The sequence below is a fragment of the Prionailurus viverrinus genome, chromosome D2 (assembly GCF_022837055.1).
Source record: "Prionailurus viverrinus isolate Anna chromosome D2, UM_Priviv_1.0, whole genome shotgun sequence".
Lineage (NCBI taxonomy): Eukaryota > Metazoa > Chordata > Mammalia > Carnivora > Felidae > Prionailurus > Prionailurus viverrinus.
In genome coordinates this window covers 33,348,689-33,361,820 of record NC_062571.1, presented here as the reverse complement: position 1 = coordinate 33,361,820, position 13,132 = coordinate 33,348,689, and the positions used below count along the sequence as shown (strand labels likewise).

The following is a 13,132-nucleotide window of genomic DNA, read 5'->3' as shown; positions in this document are numbered from 1 at the left end:
AAGAGAGGTGACATATTTGAGTGACCGTGAAGAGGCCTTCTTCCGAGGGCAAGAATTTATCTGCAGAAATATTAGCTACATTCGTTCTGAAAAGCCACCTCCCGGGGGCCTGGAAGAGCCTCTGCTAGCCAGAAGCCACCAGGAGCCACCAGCAGCAGTTTTGCCCTGCTGAGGCAGTAATACCCATGCCCTGAGGCAGTGCCTTCTCTGGAATAGATTTTGTAGCCGAACGAACTCCCAGCTGCCCATCTCTGATGGTAATTCTACCTGCTGCTGTGGAACCAGGGCAGAGCGTGCTTTTGTGTGCAGGGTTGGTCCAGACTCTGCAGCCCTGGCAGCATGGCCTCCTCCCTCTTCCTTCCTTCTACCTCCACCCCGCATTTTTTTCCTGCTGCTTTTTAAAATTGAACAGCCCTGCAGGGAGGGGAAGTCCCTTGGCATTTTGAGTATTGAGGTGCTCAGCAGAACTGCCTGGCATCCTGTTTGTGTGTAGCTGTTTTAATTCACTCTCTGATAGGTCATTTGGCCTTACCAGCAGAGTCTTAAACTAAACTTGATAATCCTTATGTCAGCAGTGAGGCTCAGGCCAAACATCCAAAAGTGCAACCCTGAGTGATGATTTGAGGGAAGTTTTGAAGCCTTTATTCCCTGGCTGTGTCTGGCTGGCTTCTGCCTGGTGCCTCCTCGGGTCATGCTGTTAACATCCCTCATGCTCACTGCGGCTAAGACAGGCAGGTGGTCCGGGAGAGCAGAGTGAACGAAGGACTCTCACGTTCACGTTCACGTTCCCATTCCGTGTAAGGAGCCCTTTCGGTCACTGGAGATGGGACTTGTGCTCTGGTGACGTGCCGGCTCTTGGTGCCCCTTTAACGGATGTGTGCAGAAGCAGGAGTGACGTGCCGATGGTAGAAGAGCTACTCCACTGATTCACAGACTTCTTGCCGCGGTCCTGATGCAGGCACTGATGTTATCGGGACCTCCTCCCACAGACTGGCCTTCACCTTGCTGCCTGGGGCTGCGGTGTCCCAGGCCTTCTGGAAGTACATCATGTCCTCTCTGTATTGGCTATTATTAGCTATTATTATTGGCCCTCTCACCACTTGATTCACTGCAGTTTGTGGTTTCAGACATTAAAAGTGGCATTTTGGGCAGAGTTAGGGCTGTATTTGGAGATGATTCTAGGAAAATAAGTACCTGCCGGCCACTCTGTCTTTTATTCTGAAGTAGGTGTTCCTATTCCAGTCTGTTTATTCTGAAGGCAGTGTCCCTATTCCAGTCTTTAAAAATACTACAGCCCTGTGAGACCAGATGATGACTGCAGAGGCTGTAAGTTGTCACAGTTCCTACTAAACCTTTTCATTTTTTTCTTTAAAGGAAACTCTGCTCTTTGGTTCCTATGATGATGGATTAATGGTTATAGTCAGTGAGTGATGATCGTAATCAGAGCTCAAAATTCCATCTCATAATTGATCTTGCTGTAGTGCAGCACATCCTTGTAAAGCATTGTCGCTGCTTAAAGATGGAGAAATTGGGGGAAAGAGTGGCTATGTGGTCATTGACAGGAAAGCATTAGTCTGCCCTAAGAACCATTTTGACCTCTCTCTCAATAGAAAAGAAGTTTCTATCTCTGGTTTTCAGACCAATTTGTGTTTTGTCTGTGTGTAGAGGAACAAGGCTTAGTATGAATAGGCTCGGTTGTGTTCTTTTGTGATATTTAGGAAGAATCCATAGGAGTACAGTCTTTATGAGTATTTTAAAAGTAGATGGGAGGCTTTTTTTTTTTTTGACCCCTGGATGCATTGGATCTCCGTTTTCCTTCTTGTCTCCTATCTCCCACATTTCCTCGCTTCAGAAGTAATGTCGCGTGTAGCCAGAAGAAAAATGTAAAGTACCGAAAGGCTTGAGAATTTGAATTGCATGCTACCTGGGCAGAGATCCAGAATCTTTTTTTTTTTCCTTAGGTGAGGGGAATTTTAACAAAACTTTGAAATAAAGCTTATTTGTGGGGAAAAAACCTTTATTTGTGATCCTAATTCTAAGTGAGATTAGTACTGTGACCTATGCAGAGCTGTGCTATTCTTCAGACCTATTATATTTTCAGTCCGGTGCCCATTACTTTCTGTCTACTACCTAAAGCCTTCCTCTTGGACGTGCAGGCCAGTTTCATGAAGAGCATTTCTGACATATACCGTTACTTGTTCTGTTGCTTTTCAGAGAGGATCTGCCAGGGGCCGTGCTGATCGTTTTTCACATCATTTGTTTCTCATTCTTGGCCACAGAGCCACGTGAACACTTTCTTTGCAGTCTGATTCACGCATGTAGCCCAAGGATGGCACTTCTCCCCTTGGCATTCTTTGGCACAGATTTGTTATTCGAACCGTGGCCCTCAAAACACACTGGCTTGTGGGTGTGGCCTTCTACTGGCCCGTGTTCTGGGCCTGGTCCTGGGGTCTCTTAAATTTATATCCCATTGTTAGTGGTTCTGGCCTATCTGGTTCCTTTCTTTTAAATGGAGCTAATACGGGGTGCCTGGGTGGCGCAGTCGGTTAAGCGTCCGACTTCAGCCAGGTCACGATCTCGCGGTCCGGGAGTTCGAGCCCCGCGTCAGGCTCTGGGCTGATGGCTCAGAGCCTGGAGCCTGTTTCCGATTCTGTGTCTCCCTCTCTCTCTGCCCCTCCCCCGTTCATGCTCTGTCTCTCTCTGTCCCAAAAATAAAAATAAACGTTGAAAAAAAAAATTTTTTTTAATAAACAAATAAAAAATAAATGGAGCTAATAAAGCTCAGCTCTGGTTTACATCACAGCAATTTTTTGAAGGGTTAACGAGCTGGGCTTATTGAGATACTTTTAGATCCTTAGAGGAAAGGTGTGATTTAACCACAGCAAGGCTTCATGCTGGGATTGCCTTCCTACAGAACCCCAAGTGCTTGTCAGACTATCTTCCATTCATGCTCATACCATCCTCCCTGCTAGGGAGGCAGGTGGGTAAGCATTGTTATTAAGTACAAAATAGTGTTATTCCTGTTACTCTTATCTGAAAACGGGGTAATTGTAAAAAAGTAGAACTTGGTAAAACAGATTATGGAAGAAAAACACTGGGGAAAACCTCAGAGTATCATGCTTTTGACGTTGCTGTTTACTTTGGGTCTCATAAGTCTGATTGCTATACATGAAAACAATAGGAAACATCCCTTCTTCTGGAGAAATGGGACCCGGCACATCCTTCTGCATACTTGCATTAACTGAACACCAGTACTTATTTTCTGTTGCACTACTTTCTTTATGTTCTAAGGGTTAGTTTAACTCACATCTACCAGGAATGAGTATACATTTCACAGGACTTCTATACGTTGGATCTATTTTGGACTTCAGAACTGAATTTCCTCACAGTGTAGTCATGTTGGACAGCATATAGTTCCCTGGGGCCTCTCAGCACAAGAATTGGATTTCCGTAAAAGAGAGATCTTTGGAGAGAGGAGGCCACTACTCTGTCTAAGATGGAAGAGAGGGAACAAGCCTCATTTGGGAAGCCAGTTGGGCAGAGGTCCCCAACAGATTTGTCGTTGTGCTGTTGAGGATCGGCCGTTCATTCAGTTCTGTGGCTTGAGGTCACAGATAGAAGGCCCCTTTCCACCCTCTTCCCACCTGTGTCTGAGACTTTTAGTCTCATCTTGCAGCCTAGTCACACATGGAGTTATTTCTGGTCTTTCGTGGTTGTGTCACAGGTCCTAGGAAGGGAGAAGTAGGTCTGAAAGGAATGCAAGGAAAAATGACCACAGTTAGCCTTTAAATCTTGCTGTTTGTTTTCTTTCAGTGTATACCACGACATTACTAGAAATCAATAATTCTCTCTGTGTTCTCTCTAGGAAACAAACATGTACAAACTAAGAAATGATAGGCTTCACAGATCATGTGAACAGAGGAAAGCAGGATGGTTGGATTTTATCTGTCATGGAAGCCTTGGCTTTGACCTATTAAAAAAACAAAATTCAACTGAGTACATTTAAAGATCTGATTGACTTTATTAAATGATTCATGAATCCGGCAGCATCTCATCCTTGCAGATAAAAAGGAGCTCCAAGGAGACGTACAAAATGGAAGGCTTTTATTGGAAGAAGGGAGTTGGGTGAGAAAAAGCAGTTTCTAGCAAAGAATGGTTTGTTTCAGGCAAGGCCACCTTCCTTTAGGGTGAAGGCAGGGGTCTGTCAGGCAGATGACCTCACCAGTACTTACCAGGTAATTCCAGATTGGTGAAAGGTCACATTCCTGGGAGAGGCTGAAACTGTAGTGAGGTTAGTTATTAAGTCTTTGCTGGCGTCGGGTTTAGCATAGGTGACTCCATTTGGGGCCTGCTTTTATTTGTTTATTTTTTTTTTTAATTTTTTTTTCAACGTTTATTTATTTTTGGGACAGAGAGAGACAGAGCATGAACGGGGGAGGGGCAGAGAGAGAGGGAGACACAGAATCGGAAACAGGCTCCAGGCTCTGAGCCATCAGCCCAGAGCCTGACGCGGGGCTCGAACCCACGGACCGCGAGATCGTGACCTGGCTGAAGTCGGACGCTTAACCGACTGCGCCACCCAGGCGCCCCTATTTGTTTATTTTTTAACAGAGCAAAAATGTTTCATCTTGATAATCCACACTTCTGTCTTTACTTGGTGAAAGGAAAGGTTTGTTCACTTTTCTAAAGATACTGGGAGTATTCGGTGAAGGATAGCAGCTGCGTGCACAACAGTTTTCAAATGTTGTATTTATACTTACTTAGATTTACGTTTTTCTTCTTAAATTGTCCAGTTTGGTACTTATTAATTACAAATAGTGTCACGAATGTTTGAAGTCTTAAATTCTAATTTTATTTCCTTATCAAATATTTGTAGTTTTGTGTAGCTGTTTATCGTTATGTTCCTGTACAGCAGGCTTTTTTTAAAATGCTGGCTTCCAGCACAACAGGGCTCTGTGTGAGTGTGTGTCAGAGATGTTTTCAGAAAGAAAGTGGCTTAGGTTTCAAAATTCCCAAGGGAGTTGTTATAAAACAACAGTGAGGAGAAAAAACTCAGCATGATTTAAATACCTCAACATGATTCTTTTTTAATTTAAATTTTTCCTGTTAGGTCTTTTATTTCCCAAACAATAGACTGCTTTGCTCTTCCTGAACTACTTTAGGCTAGAGAGAATTTTTTTGAGTTTAAGCTCTTTCCTCTTTCCTGTCTCAGGTACCTAATTAAATAGAGCCACTTGTGCTTATGTTCATCCAGAATTCCAGTAGAATTCTTCCAGCTGAACTAGAGCAATCCCACAGCAGGTTCCGGATACAAAGGTGGCAAGGAAAGTAGGAGTAGCAGGTGAAAGAATGTGCTCATTTCAGTCACCTCAGCGTGACTGGCTGGGGTGCCCTCACTGGGGCTTGAGCTGGGGTGTTGGAAGGGGCACCACCCACAGAAAGGGGCTGGGGCTGCAGGGGTACAGGAGCCCAGGTTCCAGAAGTTAGGCTGCCTAGGCTTACATCTCCATTTGCCTTTCTTTTTCTTTTCCAGCTTTATGAATCTCACTTTTGCACCCTTTACTGGCCATGTACCTGTGGGCAAGTTACTTAAGCCTTTTAAACTTCAAGTTCAGCTATAACATGGGAACTAGTAATTAGTATCTGCTCCTTGGGGTTTTGAGGATCCAGTCAGATGGCCTCATGAAGCCCAAAGCATAATGCCTGGCACACATACTTGCCCAGTAAGTTGGCCAGTAACAATCTTTATTTTATTAGTGTTGTCAATACATATGTACTGTTCACTCTGATTTTTTAATAGACATTTAATAATACCGGCATTGGTAACTTTGTTAAAAAAAATCTCCTATTTTGGGGGCACCTGGGTGGCTCAGTTGGTTAAGCATCCAACTCTTGATCTCAGTTCAGGTCTTGATCAGTTCAGGGTTATGAGTTCAAGCTCCGCGTTGGGCTCCGCATTGGGCCTGAAGCCTACTTTAAAAAAAAAAAAGAATCTCCTGTTACAATACATTTGAGTTCATAAAAATTTAAATGGACCTGGTAAAAACCACCATAAGGGAAGTCAAAAGACAAAGGACAAAGGAAGGGGGGATATATTTGCAATTCATACCATAGACAAAAGGGTTTACTTCTCTACTGTATAAAGAACTACTAGTCACTAAAACAGTAGACAGTTGTAAAGTTTTTAATGGTGATATGCTTCCATTTAACTGTGCTACAGATTTCATGTTGTGAATACGTATATACTCCGAGCAAAACAGGAAAACTTAAGGTTGGAGCGGGGCTTGGGACACATGTTGACAAAGAAACGGCCATGAGTGTGTAAACAGACCTGAAATTTTTGTTTTTCCTCATAAGATAGCCCCCTCTCAGAAATGCTCTGTTACTGTCCATGGTACCCTCATATTTACTCTGTCATCCAGGATTTTTCTTATCTCCTTTTCCTGACTCCCCCATCTCCAGAAAGTCACTGAGTCTTTTCTGTGTTTCATTCAGAGCAGAGTATCTCTGCTGCAGTCTTTCCAGTCATGCAACTACTAATCTCTGTCATGACTGAGCTGCTGCCCTGGTTTCCTTTACTTTGTCTTGTTCCCTCGTCCATTCGGCACAGTATACCACACCCAGATCAATTTCCCTAAAACAGGGTTTCATGTTGGGCCACCAACCTGCTCAGAGACCTTCAGTGGTTCCCCACCATCTAGAACGGAGTCTGACTTCTGAACCAGACCCTCAGGGTCCCTTAATGTGATTCACCGTCCTATGTCTCTCAACTTAGTCTTTCTCACTATGATTTTTCAGGGACCCTCCAAACACCTAACCTGGTCTGCTTGACCCTGCTGCCCATGCCCATTTCTGCCTTCGTGCTAATCTCCTCCTTCTGTTTTCTGAGTCTTATACTTGCTGCAAGCCCCAGCTCAGTTCCCGTCTCCTCTAGATGGCTGTCCTAGGTGCCCAACCTCAGCGCCCATTGTTTTCTTGCCTTGATGCATTTACTGATTGCCTGTACCTCCCCTCTCACACTTAACCTTTGCCACCTTTGTCGTCTTCGGTAAACTTTTTCATTGAAGCAGGACATACTACAGAAAAGTACCTAGATCACAGAGTAAGTCAGTAACTTTTCACGAGGTGGACACACCCTTGTCATCCATGTTTCTCTCTTCTGATTCACACCCTGTCTCCCTAACTAGATGGTAAGCACCTGGGAGATAGAACCAAATCCCATGCCTTTGCATAAAAATGCATCACATCAGGTACTCGGTGACATTTCAGATCAGGAATTGGAGCTAAGAAAGGGGTCTAGGCTTTGACAAATAAGAAATACATAGAAATTTAAAGGAGTACACGAAATTTCCATTACTAACTACAAATTCTTTCTTGACAACTAGTTAACAGTTGAGGCACGATTAGAGGGAATACAGCTTTGGCGAGTCCTGTTCAAGGATTCCTAGATGGTGACCTGTATGTAAATAAGACCTTTAAATCTGTTGCCAACAAGGCCATGTCATACTTTCTCTTTTCAGACATAATGTTCACAGACATATGCAGTATGAGTTTTTGTTGTCATTGTCTCCAGCAAATATTTATTGATCACATGCATCCTACTAGGTGCGGTTCCAGTGTACGGTGCTATTCAGCTGTGAATAACATAAAAGATCCTTCCTCTGTAGAGCTTATATTTTAATGAGTCACTAGAAGTAGTTGACAGAACTGAAAGAAAGGCTTAAGACTAAAGATACAAGGACTAAACAATACGATAACTGACAAATTGTTACAAAATCCTCATCAACATACAGAGAGAAAAAGAACATGGAGATAGGAGAGGCTAAAGGAAGATTAGCACCACCCTAGGGGTTTCTGGGTAAGAAATCCATTTATGATATTATCAAAAGGTATGAAAGAGGATGGCTACTCAGAAAGGTAAAACAAGTTCAGGGTTAGAGAGAACAGAGAGATGTCAAAACCATCATAGGAAATACTCAATTTTCAAGAGCACCTTACAGTTTATAAGGAAGGTACTTTGACTTGTTCCTCTTACTGGATTTTTGCCCACTCTGATCTCGTACAGTGGGTGGTATCATCTACGCACAGTCATGCAGCTCCCGTGTGCCGGGTGTAAGTTTACGCTGACTGCAGCACTCTCCCAGGCTGCTCTTATCACCATATTTACTATTTACTTTAAACCTAAAGCATGAGGATCTCTCTGGCAGATCACGCCGTCTACAGGTTATCCGCATAAGGCAAGGTAAAGTTACAGGGGTATCACTTGCCAGCTCCCAGCTGTGGCTCTATCACTTGGAAACATAGGCAGAGGGAATGGAAGGTAGAGGACCCACCCTTAGGCTGCTAATCCTTAAAAAGTAACTTGTTGAAAGTGTTATGAGTTCCCTTTTAGTTTAGTTTTGTCTTGTCTTTTATTGCCCCTTTGTTGATACCTTTTTAGCATGTAGAAGGCTTGGGTTTGCAAAGCTATAAATCTGCCAGTCTTGTCGACATGGCTTTCACTTCAAATTAATGTTCAGCAAAGGGGTTAGCAGATAACCGTTTCGGGCTGTATTTCTTTACACAAAAGGGTGGATATGGTTTGAACAGGCTGCCAAAGCCAGGAAGAGAAGTTAATTGTATAAATCAATGCAGGCAAGAGCTGATCACCTTTCTGAAAGACAAGACAATGCAGCATACAACCTCTAAATAGATCTTTGGGGTCAAGTTGATGTCATGTCGAAGGATCAATATTTACGGGGCTTTATAAAGTTAGCCTTTAATGAACCCCAGGCATTTTGCTAGGTCATTAATTGCAGGAAGAGGAAAGGCAACAGCTATTGAAGTCCATGGCTGTGGAGCTTGTGTAAAAATAAGTGAAGAGACGGTCACTTGCTTATGTGCAAACGTCCCATCCTAGGTTCTCCCCAAGCATTGTTGGGTTTGTGTATTAAAAGACTTTCTTGAGATTTTACTGACATTTTAAGAAACGGCAAGTCTTGTATCCTAACAGAAGGCAGACCCTTTACACTTCAACAACGTTATCTAAGCAGTTAATTTTCCTAAGCAGGGATGAGTTCTGATTATCATTTTAGATTCTGCCTTATAATTGTGCTAATCACAAGGGCCGGTCCCTCTCAGAGTATGACTCATCCCTCTCTCTGATACCCTTGAAAGCTTTTAGAGTGAAGAATTGGGGCACCTGGCTGGTTCAGTTGCTAGAGGGTAGAGCATGTGACTCTTGATCTTGGGGTCATGAGTTCAAGCCCCAGGTTGGATATGGAGCCTACTCTAAAAAAATAAAATAAAATATTTTTTTAAAAAGTGAAGAATTATAATATAAACTTACTTTAGGATGCTAGCTTGAATCCAAGTCAGGTGGAAGGTTGATAAATATTATCATTTTGGGGGTGCCTGGGTGGCTCAGTCAGTTGAGCGTCCGACTTCAGCTCAGGTCATGATCTCACGGTTCATGGGTTGGAGCCCCCACGTTGGGCTCTGTGCTGACAGCTCGGAGCCTGGAGCCTGCTTCGGATTCTGTGTCTCCCTCTCTCTCTGCCCCTCCCCTGCTCACACTCTGTCTCTGTCTCTCAAAAATAAATAAATAAATAAATAAATAAATAAATAAATAAATGTAAAAAACAATTTTTTTTAAATATATTATCGTTTGCACGTGTAATATCATCCAGTAGAAGACTATTTGGTATATATAAGTGTTCTGTATTCCTCACGAGGTTGTCAGGATCACTCCTGGGTTAGGAACCTTCTCTTCTATTTATTTTAGTCAGTGCTTCTACCAAATGTTGTTGACTGGTTGGAGGAAGGTACCATATCAAATTTTCTCTTGACTGTCATAAGATCCCATCGAGGGTCCTGTCAAGTCAGGGCTGAAAATCATAGAGACAGCTTTGTTGGGCCCTGGGAGTCAGGGTGTTTGTTATAAGTTCTTGGTCAGAGCTGCTCAGCAGATAAATTTTAAAATTGACTTTTCAGCTCTCTTCCCCTAGTGCATTTTGTTAGAGGAGGCTTTAAAATTCAGGGCGCCTTGGTGGCTCAGTCAGTTAAGGGTCCAACTTCAGCTTATGATCTCGCAGTTTGTGGGTTCAAGCCGCGCATCTGGCTCAGTGCTGACAGCTCAGAGCCTGGAGCCTGCTTCAGATTCTGGGTCTCCCTCTCTCTCTGCCCCTCCCCTGCTCACACTCTGTCTCTCTCTCTCTCTCTCTCTCTCTCTCTCTCTCTCTCTCAAAAATAAATATTGAAAAAAAAATTTGTTTTTAATTCACCGGAGAGAAGAGCTACTGTTCTTTTCTCACTCCCACCCACATCCAGGATCGTTTTTCAGAATAAATACCGAAAAGAAAAAGCATGAGAGGTTTGTTGGGACTGTTGCAGTGTTTTTTACAAGAGAATCTGCTATTTGCTCTTTTCACCTTTAGTTTTCTTTGGATACTCATTCGGATTTGTATTCTCTCTTTTCAGCTCTTTGAGAACTTCTACTTTGGCACCCTGAAGCTCAATTCCATTCACATCTCTCAGAGGTTCACGGTAGACAGCTTTGGGAACTACGCCTCCTGTGGGCAAATTGACTTCTCCTGAGGAGGATCTTGGGAAGTGCCAAAAATTGAACATCCTCCCGAGGTGCCAGGGGAAAGAAGATCTTTGTTTTTATTGCCGACGAGGGATGTGGAAATTTGGATGGTGACTTTCCTGGGTGGTTCCCCACAACACAGCATGGTCTCTAATATAATACTTGTCCACAGTCAGCAAACTGCCGGTCAGCCCAGGTGGTTGTGGGCACAAGGGGAACTTGTGTCTGGAACCCTTGGCTTGTTCCTCTTTCACAGGGTCTACTTTCTTTCTGAAGCTCTTCTCTGGAAACGTACCTCTCAAGCCCACTGGAGCTAAGATTCACATTATTTCTTACACACATACTGATTTTGCCCCAGCCGTTAAGCTCTTTCATATTTAACACTTTAAAAGAGAGTTTTATTTTTTTATTTTTATTTTTTAATATATGAAATTTATTGTCAAATTGGTTTCCATACAACAGCCAGTGCTCATCCCAAAAGATGCCCTCTTCAATACCCACCACCTACCCTCCCCACCCTCCCACCCCCCCCATCAACCCTCAGTTTGTTCTCAGTTTTTAAGAGTCTCTTACGCTTTGGCTCTCTCCCACTCTAACCTTGAAAGAGAGTTTTAAAGACATGGTTTCATTACCGTCTCCACGTAAATCGAATGTCTCCAGTTTTAACCAGGTTTGATTTTTACTTCCCTTTGTACTGTAACTTTTAATCACTACCCAGAATTCCTTTGTGGTAAAAAACACACGACATAAAGTTTACCATCTTAACCATTTCTTTGTAAGTATGTAGTTCAGTAGTAGTAAGTATATTCACGTTGTTGTGAAACATCTCCAGAACTTTCTCATCCTGCAAATCTGAAACTATACCCATTAAACAACTCTCCGTGTCCCCCTCCCCCAAGTCTCTGGCAGCCACCCTTCTGCTTTCTCTTTCTATGAGCTTGACTGCTTTAGATACCGCATATGAGTGGAATCATACGGTATTTGTCTTTTTGTGACTGGCTTATTTCACTTAGCGTGACGTCCTCAAGGTTCATCCACGTTGTGTAGTGCATGTCAGAATTTCCTCCCTTTAAGAAAGGCCAAATAATACTTTGTTTTACGTGTACCCTGTGTTTTGTTTATCCATTCAGCCACCGATGGATGCTTGGGTTCCTTGACTGTCGTGAACAGTCCTCTGTGAACACGGCTGTACAGATACCTCTTCCTGATCCTGCTTTCAGTTCCTTTACTACTCAGTTTTATCTTCAGCGAAATAACATCACGTTTTTTTTTTGATCTTTTACTTTGGTCTGTCCTTTTTCTTCTGAAGTTGGTAGCCTTTTATGTTTGTTGGATTCCTGTTCCTTATCCTACCCCCCCACCCCCAGCCTTCCCAGGCCAGTGATGGAGTTGCAGTATCGTAGCTCCTTTGTGTCAACTCCGCGGGGCAGCAGCAGTAGAAACAGCGATGGCACCAGCAGGGCCGTCCACGGTTCCACAGGGTAGAGTCAGCTGCGGAAGGACCGTCTCCCTTCCTTGCTCCAGCCTCGCTCTCACCTTCCTCTCCTCTTCACATTTCTTCTCCCTCCATGTCCCCTCTTTCTCTTTCCTTCATTCCTTACTCTTGATTCTTTCTGTTTGAAAAGTGTGATTCTGAACCCTGTGCATTAAGGCCACTACCTAGTAAGGGCTGTGTAGAACACTCAGGTTTGCTTATCAGTGCGACTGCCCAGATCACTTGTGAATAAATGAATTTCCAGAGTTACTGTTTTTCTTTCACTCTCACACAGTTTTAGTTTGACTCCCTTAGTCAACGTATGTCGGGACACAGTGTTGCCATCACTTAGTTGCTGGCATAGCTGTCAACCGTTCCTCCAGAACTTACATGTTCGTGCCTGCAGGGTTGGTTTTTCCCCACTTAGTAACATGAGATTTTATCTCGTTTACCTTCAGTGGTTGGATGGCGAGGTGTGCACGGTGCAACGAGTTCTCCCAGAGATTGTGCTGCATAGCAACGTTGACAGTGGAGTTTGGTGCCCTCACCTCATCTCCGCGCATCTCTCTTTCGGCCTTCTTTCTGCCACCCGCCACTGGGCAGCCTTGCCCAGGAAGTAAAGATGTCTTGTTTTGTTTTTAATGTTTTTTCATGTTTATTTATTTTTGAGAGAGAGAGAGATGAGTGAGTGCAAGTGGGGGAGGGACAGCGAGAGAGAGAGAGAGAGAGAGAGAGAGAGAGGGAAGGAGACAGGATCTGAAACAGGCTCCGTGCTGATAGCAGAAAGCCGGATGCGGGTTCGAATTCAGGAACCATGAGGTCAGGACCTGAGCTGAAGTCGGACACTTAACTGACTGAGCCCCCCAGATGCCCCTAAAGAGGTCTTATTTTGGATGTTAGAGATTTATGACTTGTGTTTCTAGTAAATTTTTTTATCTTTGGAAAATGTAACTATATACCAAATCCTCAATTCTTTTTTTTTTTTAAGATTTTATTTTTTAAGTAATCCCTACACCCAATGTGAGGCACGAACTTACAACCCTGAGATGAAGAGCCACATGCCAAGCACCCCCAAATCCTAAATTCATAAT

The 13,132-nt window shown here is 43.5% G+C and overlaps 1 protein-coding gene across 7 annotated transcripts in view; it reads left to right on the top strand.

Moving 5' to 3' along the window:
• ASCC1 (activating signal cointegrator 1 complex subunit 1) overlaps positions 1 to 12,683 on the top strand; it is a 112,091-nt gene extending 99,408 nt beyond the window's left edge. For 4 of the 7 annotated variants that reach the window (XR_007145254.1, XR_007145251.1, XR_007145253.1 and 1 more), the window contains exons 10-11: positions 3,866 to 4,125; positions 10,459 to 12,683. Coding sequence is in view for 3 of the 7 variants with exons in the window: in XM_047824733.1 (XP_047680689.1) it covers positions 10,459 to 10,575 (117 nt within the window). In the remaining 4 variants the exon portion in view is untranslated. The remainder of the gene's footprint in view (positions 1 to 3,865; positions 4,126 to 10,458) is intronic. The other 3 variants (XM_047824735.1, XM_047824732.1, XM_047824733.1) reach the window with 2 other exon arrangements.
• Positions 12,684 to 13,132: the final 449 nt, after the last annotated feature.